This window comes from Oryctolagus cuniculus, chromosome 5 (assembly GCF_964237555.1).
Source record: "Oryctolagus cuniculus chromosome 5, mOryCun1.1, whole genome shotgun sequence".
Taxonomy (NCBI): domain Eukaryota; kingdom Metazoa; phylum Chordata; class Mammalia; order Lagomorpha; family Leporidae; genus Oryctolagus; species Oryctolagus cuniculus.
This window is the reverse complement of record NC_091436.1, coordinates 124,704,213-124,724,716: the sequence shown is the minus strand read 5'-3', so window position 1 is coordinate 124,724,716 and position 20,504 is coordinate 124,704,213. Positions and strand designations below refer to the sequence as shown.

General features: G+C 41.9%; 1 protein-coding gene across 11 annotated transcripts in view; it reads left to right on the top strand.

Moving 5' to 3' along the window:
* RUNX2 (RUNX family transcription factor 2) overlaps nucleotides 1-20,504 on the top strand; it is a 358,973-nt gene that overhangs the window by 218,115 nt on the left and 120,354 nt on the right. For 4 of the 11 annotated variants that reach the window (XM_051855670.2, XM_070074037.1, XM_070074035.1 and 1 more), the window contains one exon: nucleotides 19,382-19,447. The exons of the other annotated variants lie outside the window; for them this stretch is intronic. In XM_051855670.2, coding sequence (XP_051711630.1) covers nucleotides 19,382-19,447 — 66 coding nt within the window. The remainder of the gene's footprint in view (nucleotides 1-19,381; nucleotides 19,448-20,504) is intronic. 11 annotated transcript variants of the gene reach the window in all.

Below are 20,504 nucleotides of genomic sequence, written 5' to 3'. Positions count from 1 at the left end.
CTCTCTCTCTCTCTCTCTCTCTCTCTCTCTCTCTCACTCTCCCTCCCTCCCTCCCCCTTTTGATTTTAAATAAATAAACAAATCTAAATACTGCCATTAATAGTAACAACAAAGGCTAGTGTGATGTTTGCTTGAAAAAACTTAGGTAACAGGAACAAGTGCTGTCAATGTCAAGAAAAGCTTTGTTTTGTATTCTAATCGATTTTGATGTGAGTTAATGCCAAAAATCTGTGCGTGTAGACCTTCACACTTGACCTCAGCTTAGCTTCTGTTCAAGGTAAAGTCTCAAATACACGTGTGTTTGTCAGAGACCACAGATTTTGGATTTCTAGATTTAATTTAAAATTAAGGAATGTTATTGATATTTTGCATTCCCTTGCATAATTTCATGTAATCTTTGTTAGCTCTCTTGGCCTGCGAATGGCTATAATGAAGTGTAATTTATCTTACTGGAGAACTGAGGATCTTATAAGCTAGGGGTTACTAAAACACAAGAACAGGGTGAATTCTGTTAGTGCTGGAATAAACGAAACTAGAGGACCAGGTTTTCTACATTAAATACATTAGCTATGGGCATGGAAAATGTAATTTGAATCTTAACAAAATTCCTTTTAGTGAAATATTTCTGTCATAGTGTTTTATGACTACAGGGTAAAATTATTTGTTAATACAAAATATTACCAATGTTAAATTCACTGAGCCCAGTTCTACCCATTGGAGATACACTGATGAACAAGACAGAAAAGCTCATGGAGTTTTTTTCTGCTGGCATGTGGCATAGTGTTGCAACACTCAGCCTTTGGAGCCAGATGCTCTGGGTGCAGCCATGTGATCTTGTGGTGGTAATTCAGCTCATTCATACCTTGGTTTCTTCAACGTAAAATGGGCATGCAATAGCAGCAATAATACCTGCCTCAAAAGGCTGTTACAGGGACCAAAGCATACTTTATATATGTACCCTTTGAAGAGTGCCTGGCACTCAGTAAATGTTAGTTGTTTCTGTGGAAGTGTGGGCAGTTTAAAATAAGAAAATATTATCTAGGGATGTGTGCTACAAAAAAAGGTAAAGTAGGGTTACATGACAGAGTCAAGATTTCAGTGGAGATCAAAAGTGAAGATGAGGCGGAGGGGGGACACTCCAGGCAGGGAAAAATATAGTGTGAGGGCCCTTAGGTGGGAAGAATTTGGGGTGTTTGGAGAAGAATGCCCAGTGGCAGGAGTGTGTGGATGACATGAAATCAGAGGGGTAAGGCTGGGTCTGCGTCATGCAGGACCTCTGATAGTCAAGATCAGAACATTGGAGCTTCTGTTGGGTGCAGATCCATTGGCAGATTTTAAACAGAGTCATGTTGTTATCTGATTTCTGTTTCCAGAAGGTCACTCTGGATGTTGGATGGAAAATTCTAAGAGGGTGAGGAGGGAGGAAGCAAGGAGTGTGCTTGGGAGGCTGTGGCAGTCCGCCTGGGTGAGAGGGTGGTGACTGGGGCTTGCCTAGAAGTGATGGAGAGCCAGGTACTCTGGTCTCAAGAGAAGGGTATTTTGCCTGTGTCATCACAATGATTAATCATATTTTCTCTGAATTGTTAACTTCCTTTAAAAATAGTAATACCACATCTTATGAAACTTTAGTTAATGTTCAGACACTATTCATACACACCAAAGTGAAGTGATCATTCAGGGATTACTTGATTTATTTTGCACATACAGAATGACTAGCATAGAAAATTCAGGCCAGAAATCCACTTTGAGGACCAAATTTTTTTGACAGGCAGAGTTAGACAGTGAGAGAGAGACAGAGAGAAAGGTCTTCCTTCCACTGGTTCACTCCCCAAATGGCTGCTACCGCCGGTGCGCTGCGCTGATCCGAAGCCAGGAGCCAGGTGCTTCCTCCTGGTCTCCCATGCAGGTGCAGGTCCCAGTCACTTGGGCCATCCTCCACTGCACTCCTGGGCCACAGCAGAGAGCTGGACTGGAAGAGGGGCAACCAGGACAGAATCCGGCGCCCTATCCGGGACTAGAACCTGGGGCACCAGTGCCGCAGGCGGAAGATTAGCCAAGTGAGCCGCGGCACCGGCCCAAAATATTTTGTCTAGTTCAAAATTATTAATTTTAAAAAACAACTTAAGGTTAATCCAGTTACTTCTCATTGCTCCCCTTCGTTGGCAATGTGTAAAACCAGATGTTGTTACAGTGAAGTGCAAGGATGAGATGAGTTTTGGGGACTGAATCAGTGTTCTGTGTTCTCCTTATACTCTTAAAATGTAGGCTGTGTATATTCATGGCCTTTAAGTATACCAGTTCCTTTTATTGTTTTCAAGATGGGTTGAAATGAAGATCGCCTTGTGGGTCTGATCAGATTGGCTACACGAGTGCTCCTTAAATGATTATACTCATGTTTGTAGTGGAGTGTGTTGCAACAGCTGTGTGTGGCCAGTGGTTACGGTAGGCACGCATGCTGATGTCCTGCATTTGAGGAGGGTAAAGTTAGGTGAGGTCCCAGCACATGTGCTTCCTGGGCTCAACATTCAGAACAACTTCTTCACAGAGGACTAAAAAGTTGTAGCATATCTTAAATAGAAAGGGTGAGGAACATGTTCTTTTTTTTAAAGATTTTATTTATTTATTTGAAATTCAGAATTACACAGAAAGAGGAGAGGCAGAGAGAGAGAGAGAGAGAGAGGGGTCTTCCATCCGATGGTTCACTCCCCAATTGGCCACATCGGCCAGAGCCGCGCCAATCTGCAGCCAGGAGCCAGGAGCTCCTTTCGGGTCTCCCATGTGGGTACAGGGGCCCAAGGACTTGGGCCTTCTTTTACTGCTTTCCCAGGCCATAGCAGAGAGCTAGATCGGAAGTGGGGCAGCTAGGATTCAAACAAGCTCCCATGTGAGATGCTGGCACTGCAGGAGGCGGCTTTATCCGCTATGCCACAGCGTCAGCTCCAAGGAACATGTCTAAACAGAATCTCATAACCACCAGCAAAGGTTAAAAATAAAGCTTTAATCAGGTCCAGCTACGGATCCAACAGTGGTAGTAAGCCATAACTTCTGTCTCAGCTCCTTTAACAGTGCCGTACAAAGACATTCTTTCTCACAGAAGCTTTAGTTTGACATTCTAGACTTTAGCTTCAAGGTCTTGTGGAGACACAGGCAGTTTCTTTCACATTTTCTGATTGAAAAGTAACACATTTCCTGCTCTCCTTGGACATAAGCTTCCTCTTATGCATGGAATCCTGAAGTGCAGAAGTATGTGTGTTGAAAACCATTGGAGCCATTTGTTTAAAAAAAAAAAAAGAACAGCAGTAAAATATGGGCCTGGAGAGCATATTTCCCAGTGATCTAAACTACTTAAAATATATTTGATGGATTTATTTTGAATTTTGGAAAGACTAAGGATGCGTAAGAAGATACAGTTCAAAGGAAGTCCAATACAGTTCCGAGAGCTCCGAAAACCATGTAGATGGGAGCTCTGAATGATGGGTTGACTATTTGGCAATCAAATTTAGTTTTCAGCCTTTCTCTCTGGCTTTTCACTTAGGAAAGTACAGTAGGAGAGAGTGGAAAGAAAAAATTCAACATGAGAAAGATGCAAAATCAGAGTGAGAAACAGCAGATAATGAGCCACTGGAAAAAGCAGCCACTTATACACGGTATAAAGTGTAAAGATGGGGTTATGCATTGAAAAGAGGAGTGTTTTCTCCCCACGAGCCAAGAGAGCCAAGTCTTGATGGAACAGATATATGTACTTCCCTCTTCTTAAGGGGAAGGGCTGGCCTTACTCTAACTCACCATCTACTCTGGTCTGAAGGCTTTGATATTTATCTTTTAGCCACCACCCTGCAGTGCAGTATGGAAAATCATTACAAACATGGGTAAGGAACTAGGCAACTAGACAAGACATACATTTAAGGACCTTAAAACTAAAGAACTGGAGATGTGTTTATATTTCAGCCCATCTGCAGACTTTCAAAGCTAGTATTTTTTATAGAAAACTTTTATTTAATAAATATAAATTTCAAAAGTACAACTTTTGGATTATAGTGGTTCTTCCCCCCATAACCACCCTCCCACCCACAAACCATCCCATCTCCTACTCCCTCTCCCATTCCATTCTTCATTAAGATTCAGTTTTAATTATCTTTATTTACAGAAGATCAACTCTATACTAAGTAAAGATTTTAACAGTTTGCACCCACACAGACACACAAAGTATAAAGTACTGTTTGAAGACTAGTTTTACCATTAATTCTCATAGTTCAACACATTAAGGACAGAGGTCCTACATGGGAAGCAAGTGCACAGTAACTCCTGTTGTTGATTTAACAATTGACACTCTTATTTATGATATCAGTAATCACCTGAGGCTCTTGTTATGAGCTGTCAAGGCTATGGAAGCCTCTTGAGGTCACAAACTCTGACATTATTTAGACAAAGCCATAATAAAAGTAGAAGTTCTCTCCTTCCTTCAGAGAAAGGTACCTCCTTCTTTGAAGGCCTGTTCTTTCTGCTGGGATCTCAAAGAGATCTTTCATTTAGGTCATTTTTGCCACAGTGTCTTGGCTTTCCATGCCTGAAATACTCTCATGGACTTTTTAGCCAGATCTGAATGCCTTAAGGGCTGATTCTGAGGCCAGAGTGCTGTTTGGAGCATTTGTGATTCTATGAGTCTGCTGTGTATCCTGCTTCCCATGTTGGACTGTTCTCTCCTTTTTAGTTCTATCAATTATTATTAGCAGACACTGGTCTTATTTATGTTATCCCTTTGACATTTAATCCTATCTTTATGATCAGTTATGAACCTACACTGATCACTTTAACTCCAAGCTAGTATTTTAATCAGCGTCATCTTTGACGTGTAAAGCCACGGCTTATGCTGATGGTCCCTGCAGGTGGCAATTTTGCATCTCCCTGCTCTTCTCTGCCATGTTCCCTGGGCCAGGAGTCTTTCAATCAACATTTTGTTAAAAAAGATTCAGTTTTAGACTACAAATTATAGAACTTCAAGTTGGAAGTTTGGAAAGTTTTTCTAGAAGTTTATAAAAATCAAATAATCAGGACCACTTTAGGTTATGTAGAAAGGCAATTTGGAGCCATTCACACTGAGGTAAACCCTTTCAGTTATCTAGAAGTATGGCAATCCAATAAGCACTAACAAATACAGCAGATAAACAAGTTAGCATTCAGGGAAAGATGGAAAGAAAGAAATTGATATGGATGCAAACTGTGAGTAGGATTGTTGCATTCCCCACAGCATCACACAGCATATGAAGAGGCCTGTGGCACACTGTAGATAAGTGACAAGCAGACTTGGGAACCTGTCAAGCTACTGTCTCCAGAGGACGCTGGTTTAAAGGCTGGGTCAGCTAAGAGAGGTGGAGATTCGGCAGGTACAGCAGAATATGTAGAGAAAAATCTAAGGACACCATCAGAAATAAGGAGGCATCTTTGGGGCATATTCTGTTTTAGTCCAGGAACTCCAGAGAGAGGAAATTAAAAAGACCCAGAACACTTGGGCCATCTAAGAGTAGGAAGACAGAAATTACTTAAATTTGGGGGTAAAGAACCCCGTGTTAAAACCTAAGATAATTAAGCACAGGGGAAAATGGGAAGGATTATAGTAGTTGAGTCCAAAGGTTAAAGTAAAAATAAGTGCATAGCAAACACTTAGTGTAGTTATCTTTCATATACTAGGGGGATTGGCTTCCGGAACCCTCCTCCCCTGAGGATATTTAAGTTCCTTATATAAAATAGTGTTTGCATATAACTTATACACAGCTTCCATACACTTTAAATCATCTTTTTTAAAAAATATTTATTTTTTATTTATTTGAAAGACAGAGTTACAGAGAGAGAGGCAGACAGAGAGAGAGGTCTTCCATCTGTTGGTTCACTCCCCAGATGGCCGCAACAGCTGGAGCTGTGCCAATCCGAAGCCAGGAGCCAGGAGCTTCTTCTGGGTATCCCAGATGGGTGCAGGGTCCCAAGGAGTTGGGCCATCTTCTACTGCTTTCCCAGGCCATAGCAGAGAGCTGGATCAGAAGTGGAGTAGCCAGGTCTCGAACCAGTGTCCGTATGGGATGCCAGTGCTTCAGGCCAGGGCGTTAACCTGCTGCGCTGCAGCACCGGCCCCTTCATATATTTTTGATCTGTGGATACAGAACCCATGGACAAAGAGGGCCAACTGTGTTTAGATAGGGCCAACTGTATTTAAACCTATAGAAAATACTTTCATAGACATTATCTTATGCGATTGTCATTGGAGGATGAGTATCTTATAGTCTATATTTGGCCAGTAGGAAATTAGGGATAAGAGACATTCAGAGACTTGTCCAGGGTTGCAGAATGAGAGAGGGAAAATAAAATAAACCAGTCCCAAGTCTTTTAGTTTCAAATAATATTCTTTTCCCTACCATACTTTGTCATCAGAATCTCAACTGGGCTTTGCTACTAAAGCTTGTTCATGTGACCCTAAGAGGAATTTTTTCTTCCATTGGTCTCTCTAGGCCATACCTGGATGACACCAGTAGTCAGCCATCATGTGTGACATAGGTCAGAGGACCCAAAGTAAAGTAAAACTCACCAAATTCCTAGCCAGAAATAACAATGGAGATAATTTATCCCTAATTCTATAAACATAAATTTTGTTCTAGAGGTTAAAAATGTGCATATTAATGAAATGTTAAAACCTCAAAAATATATATATCTTTATGTATGGATCAAGGAACTTAAAGTTACATAAATTGCACATAATAATAGATCCCACGCTGGAAGAGTTGGAAATGTTGATGTAAAAATTTAACTTCAGATGGTTCAGATATAAACAACTTTCTTAAAGAGTCTGAAACAAAGAAGCAAATTGCTTAAAGAACTGGAACAAAGAAGAAATACAGAAAACTCATGTATTTCTCATTGAATATGTGAACCTAAGGTTATCCCCCTTTATTGCTAAGTTTACTGATGAAAGATTTTCTTGAAAAACTAATAGTGTTACCATTTTCTTTTGGTCTCTGTTGCAAACTGTTAGCAATTATGTTTTTTTTCTTAATTTGTTTTATTTATTTTGAAAGGCAGAGTTATGAAGAGAGAGAGGGAGAGAGAGACCGAGAGAGGTCTTCCATCTGCTGGTTCATTCCCCAGATGACTGCAATGGCCAGAGCTGGGCCAGGCCGAAGCCAGGAGCCAGGAGCCAGGAGCTTCTTCTGGGTCTCCCATGGATACAGGGGCCCAAGCACTTGGGCCATCTTCCACTGCTTCCCTAGGTGCATTATCAGGGAGCTGGATTGGAAGTGGAGCAGCCAGTACTCGAACTGGTGCCCATGAGGGATGCCAGCACTTCAGATGGTGGTTTAACCTGCTATGCCACAGTGCCGGCCCCAGCAATTATGCTTTTTAATTTTGTAAAAAAAGGTTCTAAATTTTTGAATTAATACTTTGTTTGTAGAAAAAAAAACCCTGGATTTTTTTGTACATTGGATATATAAATTTATTGCCTCATTTTGAAAACTAGTACTGCTCCTTAGTGAACAAGAACCTTTCTTTACAGGAACAGAATTTCTAGTAGACATTTTGAAGGCATTTTTGAAATTCCCAGGGTTGTCTAATATATAGTAAAATCAGACTTAAAGAGCCAGAAAATCATGGAGGTGAGTTAACCAGATCCCTTCATTTTAGTGATGAGGAATGCAGGGTCAGGGAGGGAAAGGGACTCTCCATCACCATCACCCTATTCAGGGTGAGGCAGTACTGGGACCACAACCCGCATGTCCAGTTGCTGGCTCAGCACTCTAGAATGTTCTTTATGGGCTTTTAACATTTCCTCACAGGCTGCTGACTTTGATGATGATGATGATGATGATGATGATATTGATGACTGTACATGACCATTTTTATCTGAAGAAGAAAAAGAATAACTTTGAATTACGTCCAGGTCTTCTGTTGCTCCTTTTCATCCTAAAATTGAGTCCTGCAGAGATTGAGTAGATTTTGCCCTGCATTTGTGGTAGCACCATCACTCTTGACCAGTTACTGCTGATGTGGTCCACATCTGGAGTGGGCTGAGTGGACATTATTCTTAGGCTGAGAAAAATAGGTCTTGGCTTTGTCCTTTGCAGGCAGGGGACTTCCACTGTGTGAGGAGCCATGACTACTATAAGACTGCTGTGTATTTGTCCCACAGCCCCAGTTTTTTTTTTTTTTTTTTTTTTTTTTGGTCATCAAAACAGGTAGCTCCTGTCAAACACCTTAATTCATAATTAGGTGCATCTGTTTATACTTGGGAGACAGGGCTTCATGTCTCAAAGAAACCAAGCAGTCTGGAGGCAGCCATGAACAGATGTTGAAAATGTCGATTTGTGGTGAGTTTATTACTATAGCACTAGAAATAAACATTAAGGATGAAACCCCTCTGAAGGGGGTTGGGTGGGTGTGTAAATTGAGATGGGAATGTTATCTAGCAGAGGAGAAAGTGAAAGGAAGTCCATATCCATCTATCTCTCTCTATATATATATACACATACATATATGTAGTTTTATATATATAAAACTCCAGGATTTGTTTATCTCCTGCAACAAGGAAAATTTCACTATTTGACTATTTGAGGGCCTTTGCCAAATGCTTAACAATCTGTAGGGTTTGATTTCTCTCAAAAACCACTTTGAGAACAAGGCTCTATGTAACTAGGATGTGTTTGTTTTTGTTTAAAACACTCAGAAGAGAAATCATCTCTTGTCCATTGTTAAAAGAGAGTTTTCAATCAAAGGAAAATTCTACATATTCTAAAGTATACAAACAGCTCTTTGAAATGGATGCCAAATCAAACTCTAAATGGGACGTTTTTCTTGCAGAAGTTTTGAGTTAATTCGGTGCGCAGGGCTTGAGTGGAAAAACTCTGAGACTGTCAAAGGAACGAGTTACTACAGCACCAGGTCTGGATTCAGAAGTTACATAAGGAGCATTGTCTCATGATAGGATGGCAACTCTTACACATGGTTTTAGGCTATATCCTAGCAACAGAGAAATAGAATTTCTTGTCAGAGGAAGCAGTTTTTCATTTAAATAAAAAGTAGTAGTTTGGTTTCTGATGTCACTGGATATAAACATCCAATGTGAGGAAGAAAGCATACTGGTCATCACTTTAAAATAAAATAGTTCAAGCATCCCCTGATTGAAGGAAGCACCATTGTTTCCCTTTTCAGGACTTCTGTCTGGATGAAAAGTAGTAGATGTAATGAGGAGAGTCTAGTGAGGAAGGGGACACAGGTAAGGAAACCCGGAAACTTCCCTTGGGCTCTGTGGTTGATTAGCTGTATCCTTGAGACAGTGTGTTCCTCCTTGAACTGAACTTTATTGTGAGTTGGTACCTGTTATGCCTGCCTCACAGGCTTTTAGCAAAGGTTAACAACAACAACAACAAAAAACTCAGAGATATTTAAAAGTAGTGAAAACTTAAAAAGCAGTGTATAAATTTGAAATGTCTTCTTTTTATTTAAATCTTATTTTTTGAGAATCATTGTGGATTCCTTTTAGTTTGCTAAACTGAAAACATCAGAGAAAAGGTTTTTTTCCTAGGATAAGGGGATAAGCCAGAGAACAGGTATGAGTGAGAGACAACACAAACCAGCATTGAGAGCAGAGCTGGGGATCTGGAACTAACTCAAGCCCTTTGGATTCGGGTAAAGACAGGTACACTAGGTCAGGGAAGGCAGTTGAGGGTGTACAGGCAGAAGTCAGGGGGCACACACAGATTGCAGCTAGAGACAGTCTTTTTGGTTAAAGCTGGTATTGCCATTTTTGTCCCCCTTTCACACACATTTAAATATTTTCTTATATGTTACCCTGAGAGGGGCTACAATGCATTGACAGATGAGAGGACAAAGTTCCCTTTTTTTTTTTTTTTTAAAGATTTATTTATTTGAGCTAGAGAGAGAGAGAGAAAGAGAAAGGAAGAGAAAAGTCTTCCCTCTGGGTCTCTCACATGGGTAGCAGGGGTCCAAGTACTTGAGCCATCTTCTGCTGCTTTTCCTCGGCCATTGTCAGGGAGCTGGCTCTGAAGTGGAGCAACTGGGACTTGAGTGAGCATTGCAGGCAGTGGCTTAACTGGCTACACCACAGCAGCTGCCCCAGAGTTCCCCATTCTTGAGTCATTTAAAGGCAACAGGTGACAAGGTGGCTTTTGCTCCATCTGCACACTGCAAGAGAGATGCAGATGAAGAACTAACTGCAGAGGAAGGAAAGGTTACCATGGGCAGAAGCAAGAATATGGGAAGAAACTTTGAAGCAGAGAGGGCTTGTCAGATTTTAAAGGCTGCTTAGTGTTTCCAGGGGATGGGATAGAGCAGAGTTGTTTATTAAGGGCTGAAGGAATAAAGAAGGTGGGAACATTCTGGATAGTGCAGGAAAAGAAAGGGGTTCCAGTTTGACTAGGATTGTGCAGCTCAAAGGTTGGAATGAGAGGCGAGACTGGAAAGGTAAGTTGGGGCAAGGTTGTTGCTCTTGCAGATGTTTGTGTGTGCCTAGTACACAGCTCTAGAAATACACACCCAGCTGGGTGGAAAAAAAGGTTTGATCTGAAGTTGCAGCACAGGTGGGCAGACATGAACATGGAAATCTTGAGGCAACAGAAAGTTGAACAAGACAAGGATTCAGAAACCCAGATAAGTCACCTGAGTGGAAGTGGACCTTGATTTTAAGGCAGCTTTATGTCACAGCCAGAAAGCCTTGCATATGTTTCCTCTTGGGACAGGAGACCACTTCAGAGTAGCCCAGGCCTACTCTGGGGAGCAGGTAAGTGGATCCATCTACCTGTAGTAGGAAGGAAGGCAAAGGTTAGCATGAGTTCTGACAGGAAACAGTTTGAGGCCAGAGCCTGTGGCTTTGATCATAGATCAGTGTGATTGTGCCAGGCCCAGGGTAGCTGTAAGTCCAGATAGCGCTTTGGTAATCTGGTTCAGACTCTGAGTGTTGGGGGCTTGGGGCAGTTTGAGCGCATGCTTTGAGGTCTGTGATGCTCCAGGGCTGTTTGACCACACCAGAGTTAAGCCTTTTTGAGATCTAACTTGGGGAGTTGTATTTGAAAATGTTGTGCTGCACACTTGTCAAATTTTGTGTGGTTCCACCTTGTAAGCAACTGCTGCCTGGAGCGGACTCCTCCGTTCCCCAGGCCCCTCTTCTCTCATTCTCTCTCTCTCTCTTTTTCTTTTCTTTCTTTTTTCTTTTTAAGAGGGGCAGATATTTCTTACTTTAGGTAGCAGAGAATTCAAAGTTCATCTGAAAACAGTGTGTGCATTCAGGGAGTGGTGAAAACCGGCGCCTCTGCTGATTTGCTCTCACAGCCTTCTTCTCCAAGGTGTGTTTTTGTTTATTTGTTTGTTTTTTAACAGAAGAGTCCCATTGCACCTGGAGCTGGGTGTGAAGGGCTACTCTGGAACTTCAGGTTGCTGGATCCTTTTTGTTGGTTTGTTTCTTTTCTGGCTGTACTGGTTCAAAGAGCATCAGTAAGAAGGGACATGGTTTTTAAATGGCGATATCTACTGTTGTGTCCTTTTACCAATCAGTTCCCACAAACGAGAGGCTAATCCAGTGGGCCAACCTGCTTCAGATCACTCAGAGCACCAGGGGTGAAGAAGACAGGATTTCAGGACTGCATCAGCCTCCCCATCTCCCATCCCATCCCCATCTCCATCCCCAGGGCTGCCTTGGATGATTGATCAGCATCCTCTGCATCATTGCCTCCCACCCGGGATGTCCACAGCCCATTAGAATTCACATGAAGATGACCCCCAGTCCCTGCTCCCTGCAGTGAGACTGTGACACAGAACCCTGCAGGTCCTAGGACACCATTTACTGGTCTGTAACCTTGAGAGAATCACTTGATGTCTGCAAGCTCAAGTTTGTCATCCTTCAAGTGGGGATGCAGGCATTGTGGTGCAACAGGTTAAGCTGCTGCTTGCAATGCTGGCATCGCATATTGGAGCTCCACTTCCACTGCTTTGCTGTCCTGCTTCTGATCCATCTTTCTGCTAATGTGCCTGGGAAGGCAGAGGAAGGCAGCCCAAGTACTTGGGCGCCTGACAGCTAGGGTGGAGACCAAGACAGAGTTCCTGGCTCCGACTTTGGGTTGGCCCAGACTTGGCTGTTGTGGCCATTTGGGGAGTGAACCAGCAGATGGGAGATCTTTCTTTGTCTCTCCCTCTCATTCTCTGTCACTCTACCTTTCAAATAAAAAATAAAAAAAGAAAAACCACAAAAAACGCAAAGTGAGGTCACTGATTTTGTCCATCCCACAGAGAATTTAATGATACCATGTGAGCCATGGCAGTGGCACCTCAGTTGTTTGGTTAGCCACTCTCCTCTTCATCAGTGCGATGTTGTAAATATTAAATCAGCTGCAGGATCCGTCTGGTTAGGGGAAAGGCAAAGACTGTTCTGTTGAGCAATAGCCAGTTTTGATTGCCAGCCCGTCATCAAGCAGCTTGGAGTCAGAGCATTTCTGCACAGCGGGTTTAGACTTTGCTACTACTTGAGAAAAATGCTTCTCAGGGAAGCACCCCAAAGGGCAGAGGGAGTTCAAAGTCTCCTTCCCTATACCTGCGCTCCTCACCCCCATTTGTTGGGAATAATCCAAAACAACCACAGCCACCTAAGGGGAATATTTTCAACTCTCAGGTTTTATCTGAAAATTCATGAATTTTTCTCCATAATATGTCTTTTGTTTTAATATAAAACTGTTTTAACTTACTTGTATTAGCTGAAGTTTAAAAGCCCTCCCCCATGTGTCCCCTTCTTGTGTTTCATGCCTTCCTGTTAGCTAGGCCTTGGTGTCTACTGTATCACATCTCAGCCAGTTCATATGTATCTGCTTTAGTGTAGTCCAAGTTAACAGTAGCCCAGGTCATAGGAAAATGCCAGGCTGTCCTCTGAATTCAGACTTTTTTTTGAAAGATTTACTTAGAAACAATTTATCATTTAGTTGCCACTTTAAAAATAATCTTAATTGACCACATATGTTATCAAATAAGAGCTAGTCTTGTGGTGTCTGCCTCTTTCCCCATCTCTTCACCATCCCCAGCACCCTCAGGTGTGCTTGTGTACTACCTCCTGCCAGGAGGTCAGAAAATTTACTGCCTCCCCCCTCCCCCCGGAAGATAGCATCATGGAAAGCCTTTCCCCAATTTAAGATGAGATTACTGACGCTGAAGCTGTTATTTTTAGGAGAAAAAGGCTATTGCTTTTAAACCTCTGTCCCTCGTTTTCCTAGTTCCTCTTCTCTTAATTGTGGCTCTGTGTTTTGGTAGCCATAAGTCATTAGTGGTTTTTAATTTTTCTGAAACTGAAATAAGGTCTGAAAGGGTGGATTTGTCCCTTTTTCCTCCTTTTTTCTTTTTCTTTTTTCCTGGCTAATCGGAGGAACGCAACCACATCTGAAGCCACTTGGCTCATTATGAATTTCATGGAAACTGATTCTCTGAAAGTGTTTCCATATGTGTGTTCCCAATATATCCCATCCTCTGTAAATGGGAGCACAGACGTGTGCATGGGCTGGAAATGGCTTCAGGATGTGACAAAGCAGTCATATGACCGCCACGGCACCGTGGGTGGCCTCTTCTGAAAGACACGGTGTCCTGGGTGCTGGCCTCCTTCCTGCAGCGGATCTGGTTTCAAAGACCATCCACCCTTCCTAGGATTTAAAAAGTTCTTAATCAAGGCCCAGTGAGAAGATCTCTCTTTTCTTCCTCCCTCCCCCTCTTTGGCTCCTCTCTTCTCTCCTGCTTTCCCTCCTTGTGTGCATACACATATACTTGCATGTCTTCTACTGCCTGCCCCTTTCCCTTCACAGAAAGGAAGTACATTATTCCAGCAATATCCTCAAAATTTTGGTGGGTTTAAGGAATGATTGAAGTTTCTGAAAATTGCCAGATATTTTTTCCTCCTCTTGGTCTTTTCCTTCAGCGTAACATACTTTCTTAGCCTTAGTTAGGATCAGCTGGTCTTTCAAAATTTGTGAGCATGCAGTGGAAAAGTACAATTCATTACAACACGGAAAACAAATATTTATACTGGATAGTTGAGGCACTTTCCCTGTCTTTGCAAAACTATGGAGTTTGCTAGTCATTTCATTATCTTAAAAAATCGATCTCAAATTCTTTTGCTGGTTTCTTCTCTCTCAGCATGATCCATTACATTTCTCTCAAATATATGGTATATTTTTCCCAATTATAACCTAATGGAGTTGAAAGTAAAGCTAATTTGGTGATAGATAATTGATCTTTTTTTAGTGTGAAGGGATAAAGTAGTATATGTGTATGCATAGTCTCAGTTAGCTTTTTGGTCATGTTTATACAGCATTCTGCTTCTGCCGTGTCATCTGCTGTGGACATTGCTAGTGATTATTTGTTGAGTGTGTGTTTTTGAATCATCTGGCTTTTCTCAGCACCATGCTATGTACACATAATAGGTAGGCACTAAAAGAAGGGTATTTGGGTCTTACTCTTAATTTGGTTTCTCTTTAGCTGGAAGATGAAAATACTTATGTAAAACGATGGTAATTGTTCAAAACCTGCAGAGTAATATGATTTATATCCATAAATGTCCAAAGCGTGTATGGGAAAGATAATAAAAATGTGCACACCTGGGAAGTCCTTGCATAGTGGTGAGCTTTGAAGACTGCTTCCTTACTTGGTTCGGCTGAGAGAGAGAGGTGGCCACGTGTGCCAGGGCGAGCATGCAGACATCTCCCGTGAGGGTCCTGAGTAGTGTGTATGTGGGCAGAGGCTCACAGCTGCATCCTTATTTTTCACCCCTTCTTTGCAGAGCTGCTTGGTTATGCCCTGTGAGAGGTAGGGGTGAGTCATTCTTGTTCTGAGGCCAGCTTGTGCACGTCAGTGAAGAGTTTGCCTCTCCTGTGTGTTGTGTAGAATGCAGATCTCAGGAGGCTCGCAGTGGCGCTTCTGCTGTTTGGCACCGGCATGCTCTGTCAGGCTGCAGAGGCAGAGCAGAACCCTGTGCCATTGGTGCTCGAGCTGCCACTCGCGACCACCACATTTGCAGGCTTCCCTGTCTTCACCTGTCGAGGTCCCCCATGATTCTTGACGACTCTGACATACTGGCTCTCCATACTGTAGGAATTCAGATGGGATGCATATTTTACCCTCTGTTATTTACTCATTCCAAATCAATACCATCACCTTAGTTGCAGCCACTGATGCAGGATCATGAGGGGACTGAATGTGATGACATTGCAGCAGGCCAGGCATTTCTGGAGAGTCTCTGCCCCCTTCCTTTCTTCTGTCCAGTGTCCCCAGTGTGGACCTACACACAGGTCCTGGCTCTGAGATGGGACAGGTGCTGCATCTGTTTACTAGTGGCAGATGCTGTTGGTGGGGTCCATCTGCTGGGTGAGGTCAAGTGATGTAATGATGCTTGGAAACAGCTTTGAACACTCTTTAAAGAGTTTTACAAGGTTTTATAGGTATGGAATATATGTGAGCTACATTTTAGATTTTATGTCCACATTGCTTAATGCTTTTCATATCTGTTTCTTTTAAATTGTCCAAATGTACTGGCTATTGTACAGAGTTCCTAATCTTTAGATTCAGTTATTTATCTATTTATCCATCCTTATGTACATCCATGTAGTGTTTTTTTTTTTTTTCATTTTAAGCACTTACAGTATACTAGATTCTGAAAGGTATATGAGAGGAAAATAAATCCTTTATCATCCAAAGCTGACTTTATAGTTGGAAAGAACAAACTAACAAACAGCTAATAATTCAGGAAAGTAGTGTGTAAGGGCTTGAAAGAGTGATACAGGAAATAAATGCTCTTGGAAAAGAAGCAGTAGACTCCTGGTTAGCAGAGAACAGCCCTGCATAGATCTCGTGCATTATATGTCCTGGTAGAAGGAATGCCAGGAGGGGGTTAATAAAAAAGTTCTTAGACTTTATTTGAGATTTGTTGAAGCAATAACTTCTACCATTTAAAAGGCCCCAGTGAAGCTTTGAAGTTAACACCTCATTGCTGAGAAGTGTGATGGCTTTTCATTCTGTAAGTTTATGCCCTCATATTTGAAAAAAAAAAAAAAAAAAAAGTGGGACAGAGGTCTCTGAACAGGCCAGCATTCATCCTGGGTTGAAGGCCCCTTTCCTTAGTTCTGCCCTGACGGGCCTCCGCAGAGGGCACCTGTAAATTCTGCTGCTTCAAGGGGAGGATGACACGGGTGTGAGGTTTCCCACAGATGGGCCCAGTGACAGGAACCCGTCTGTCATTCTTCTCACCCTCCACTTTCCTTTCAGTCCAGAGGTCTCCTTGCTCATTTTCATTCAACCATCATTTATTGAGGGCCTGCTAAATGAGAACGTATATGTTAAAGTAAAGGCTTTGGTAAAGGCCTAGGAATGTCAAGTATTATCCTTATTCACTACTGAAAGGGAGACAAAGTGTCATCAGATCTCTGCCTTCAACACCTTGCTTTCTTTGCTGGGACCCAAGATAGGTAGCATTAGAAGAGAGCAAGTGACAGCTGTTGCATGGGGAATTGCAGGGCACGAGGAATAAAGGAGAATGGAGGTTCTCTTTCGCTCCCCCATCTTGGTTTCACACACTTCTACTCGCTCTGAAGACCCAAGAAGCGTGGTAAAGAGGAACTGTTTCCTTTCCCCCATAGACCTTGTGGTAAGGGGCAAGATGTTTTTATTTTAACGGTTTTATTTTTATTTAAGCTTCATGGGCATTTTATTAATATATTCTTCCCTATGTATATTAAGTTACGAGAAACTGCTGCTGCTGCTTTAATGAGGAGGGCTCTTGCCGCTCTGCTTGTGACAGCTACATTTGTTTGCAAGCTGTCTGGCTGTGGCTAGGGGTGTAGACAGAAGCTTTGGAAGGAAGTGCATCTGTAGGAAGCCGGCAGATCCTAAGGGGATCAAACCCTTGACCTTGGGCTTATTCACATTGTGCCCTGAGCAGCTGAGTTAATTGTCTACTAGTTAGAAGATTAAATCAGCAACAAGGCTGAAAAGCATTTTTAATAGTATCCCAAAGTTAGTTACTCTCATGGAGGCATCAAGAAGAGTCTTCTGAAGTGTTTTTCTTTTGGGAAAATAGATTTCTTTTTTTTTTTTAAAGATTTATTTTATTGATTTATTTAAAAGTCAGAGTTACACAGAGAGAGGAGAGGCAGAGAGGCAGAGAGAGGTCTTCCATCCAATGGTTCACTCCCCAGATGGCCGCAATGGTCGGAGCTGTGCTGATCTGAAGCCAGGAGCCAGGAGCCTCTTCCAGGTCTCCCATGTGGGTGCAGGGGCCCAAGGACTTGGGCCATCTTCTACTCTGGTGCTTCAGGCCAGGGCGTTAACCCGCTGCACCACAGCACCAGCCTGGGCAAATAGATTTCTTAGATAGCAGAGTAATAGGTAGATGGTGGTGAGAGAGAAATCTGTGATCATGTCAACCAAATTCCTGAAGGAAAACTAAAATTTCATGTTCTTGGTTATAAGTCAAAGTCCTAGTGTGTGTGCTTGGCTCAAGCTGTGTGATTATGTGATGCTGAGTATATGGCTTCCCTTCTTTGGGTTTCAGTTTATCTATTTGTCCAAATGGGGATTAGCTTAGAGTTATCTGAGCAGTAATTAGTTTCTTCAGTAGGTTTTAGGAGTTTTAAACTGGTTCTGGGGGGATGAAGGCTACCACACACATCACTGGGGCCCTTGCTGAGCTCTGGGTCTATGTTTATAAAATTAGGTGTGGGAAATAGTACTTTTAACATGTGATTGGTTTTGATCTCATAGTTTTTTTAGTAAGCCAGATTTGTATTTTCTGTACTTTATGTATTATCCAGTTATGTTTTTATTGTTTTTTTTGTTTGTTTGTTTTTTGTTTTTGAGTTTGTGGTTCTAACAAGGCCGGTGATACAAGGTCTGAGTAGTTTAGGACACAAATGTGAAAATAATCCAAGAAGGGAGTGTAAAAGAAAGCCTGACTTCATGTATAAAACAAAGATTAGAAGTATAGATACAGCCCAATCAACGAAAGATAATTGAATTATATTATTTCCTTCTGCAATGAAGATTATAAAAAGTTGAAGATTAGGTAGCATTCTTCCTGCCTCCCCTCATGGATTATTATATAAGGGACTTCACATTATACTGTAGCAAATTACTAATATTTCTTCATACAGAGTATATTACAGTATGTTTCAGAAACATTTCTCAGTAACATAAAATGACTAAGCAAATTCCAGAAAACTCTATATTTTGTGAATTATAAAAAAATCCTGTAATCCCCTTAGAGTCCTTATTAGCTCCTTTTCAAGAAAAAGTTCATCCTTAAGACGTTACAGTCTCAAATGACTGGCCAAATTACTGTAAATCTAGTGGATATTTGTTGCATTGTTTTCAGTCAAGCACAACCAGAGCTCATTAATTGAAAAAGGAATGTCAATTTGTGTGAGCTGGTGTCTATAAACCACAGAGGTACAGTGATCCTGGCATCTGAAGGGCAATAAAAACATTGGCAAAATTTATCAGGTAAAATAGAGAAGAAGGGGTGTGGGTGGCATATGCAAAACCATGTTGGAGTTTACTGGCAGGGCCCCACATTACAGTTTTAATGAGGCTTCTGCATCAAAATAAACCACTTAGAATTTTAATTATTACTACAGTATATTTTAAGTATAAATACACACAAGAAGCATTTTTTATATCAACATGCCTATCTGTGTGAACTCTGAGCTTCTAGAGTTAGGGGCAAATGTTGACATTTTAAGTGTGACTTACTTTAAATTGCTCGTGTTATTCTGTTTTTTCTCATATGATCTGAGTATTGAACTCAACTCATACAAAAGTGACCTGCCTAGAACTATTAGCTCTGCCAACTCAAATTCACCCACCTGCTCTGCACTGAGAAGGCTGGCTGAGGAACATCTGTACCCCCGTTTTAGTGTCTGTATTATTGTACAAGGCCGTGTGTAAGCACCAGGTGTGGGAGCTGTTACATCTCATCTGCTCCCCTTTCTGATTCTGTCAGAATCACTACTTGCACATTTTTTGAATTTGGGCCTGTCAGAATTTCATTTTGGGGAGGGATTAGGTAGAGGCAGGTTGAGGATGGAATAATTTATAAGAAGCAGAGAGTCACTTCTGGGTCTGTGTTAGTTTTGGTTTGTCATCTTCAAAGTGTTTGCTTCTGGTATTAGAAGCTGCTCGCTAACTTTTTACCCTCTGCTTATGGGCCTGGGAGTCCTGGGAAAGTACTAATGAGGGATGGGAACCTGTCTGTCTACCCCTTACCGCTCCCCTAAAGCTGTTGCTTCTCCTTCTGCCTTGGAATTCATGGTCATAGAACATTAGAGCTGGAAGGGAACTTAGAGCTCATCCCCTCATTTTACAGATGATGACACTGCCACTTCTGACTTCTGCCTCTGGCCTTCCACTCTCAGTAAGAAGAGCCAGGCAGGTGAGATTTTTAACAATTGCTGGGCTGGGCAGGGCTGGGCTGGGCTGGGCTGTCTGATTGATACTATCCGATTTGTGAGAAAAATTTTGTTAACTGTGTGTTGCCTTCAAATAGTCACTTTCAATTAAAAATACATATCATGGCACTAGCCCTAGTATTTTAAGGTGGACATTAAATAGCGTGCATTTTATTAAAAATTAACAACGCTCAATCAGCACCTTTAAAGGAAAGTATTAGAATTATTCCTTTATGAAACACTGGGATATTCAAGGATGAGGGGTGAATAGAAATGGGGCTGAAGAAGTACCTATCACTAAGGTCTTCTGGAATGGCTAAATGCGTTCCCTTATATCTGACAGCTATGGTAAAATACAGTCCCATGAGATCAAAATCCTGTAAAGATTTTTAGAAGGAACCAAAATCTTAGTGAGAGCACTGGTATTATGAAGGGGCTTGTCACAATTCTGTCAATTCTAGAAAATTATGATCAATCCATGATCACAGCTGTAAGTTTTCAGGCATTTCAGAAAACTTACTTTCATATGAAATGGATCCTAACAGTGGTTTCATCAGTTTGGCACCAGACATATCTATTAAGGAGCCATGCTGGGAGCTTCAGCAATGAAAGGGGAGACCTAGTCTGCCTCCAGGTCACTGCTTCAGACCGACCTGAAACTGATGCCGTAGAGGGGCCCTAGGACTGGGAAGAGGGGCTGAGGAGGTACCATCCTCTGAATCGTCCCTAGGCAATGAACCCTTCCCAGGCCTAAAACAGGGCCTACATCTGACATTAAGACTTGAAATACAGTGACTCCTAAGGTGGTGAGCCTCCCGCAATCCTCCCCAAAACCCTCCTTATTTAGCTGATTACTCTCCAGAGAATTTCTGATGGCTAGGCTTCCCCTACAGTCCCTGGATAAGTAAGATAGTTTCAAGGTACATTGGACTATGGTTTGATTTCATTGTCACTAAGATGCAGATGATGACACAATTCTAAACTCTTTTAAGTGTTTAAAAAGGAAATGATAGGAACATGTTAGGGTACCTTTTTGATGTC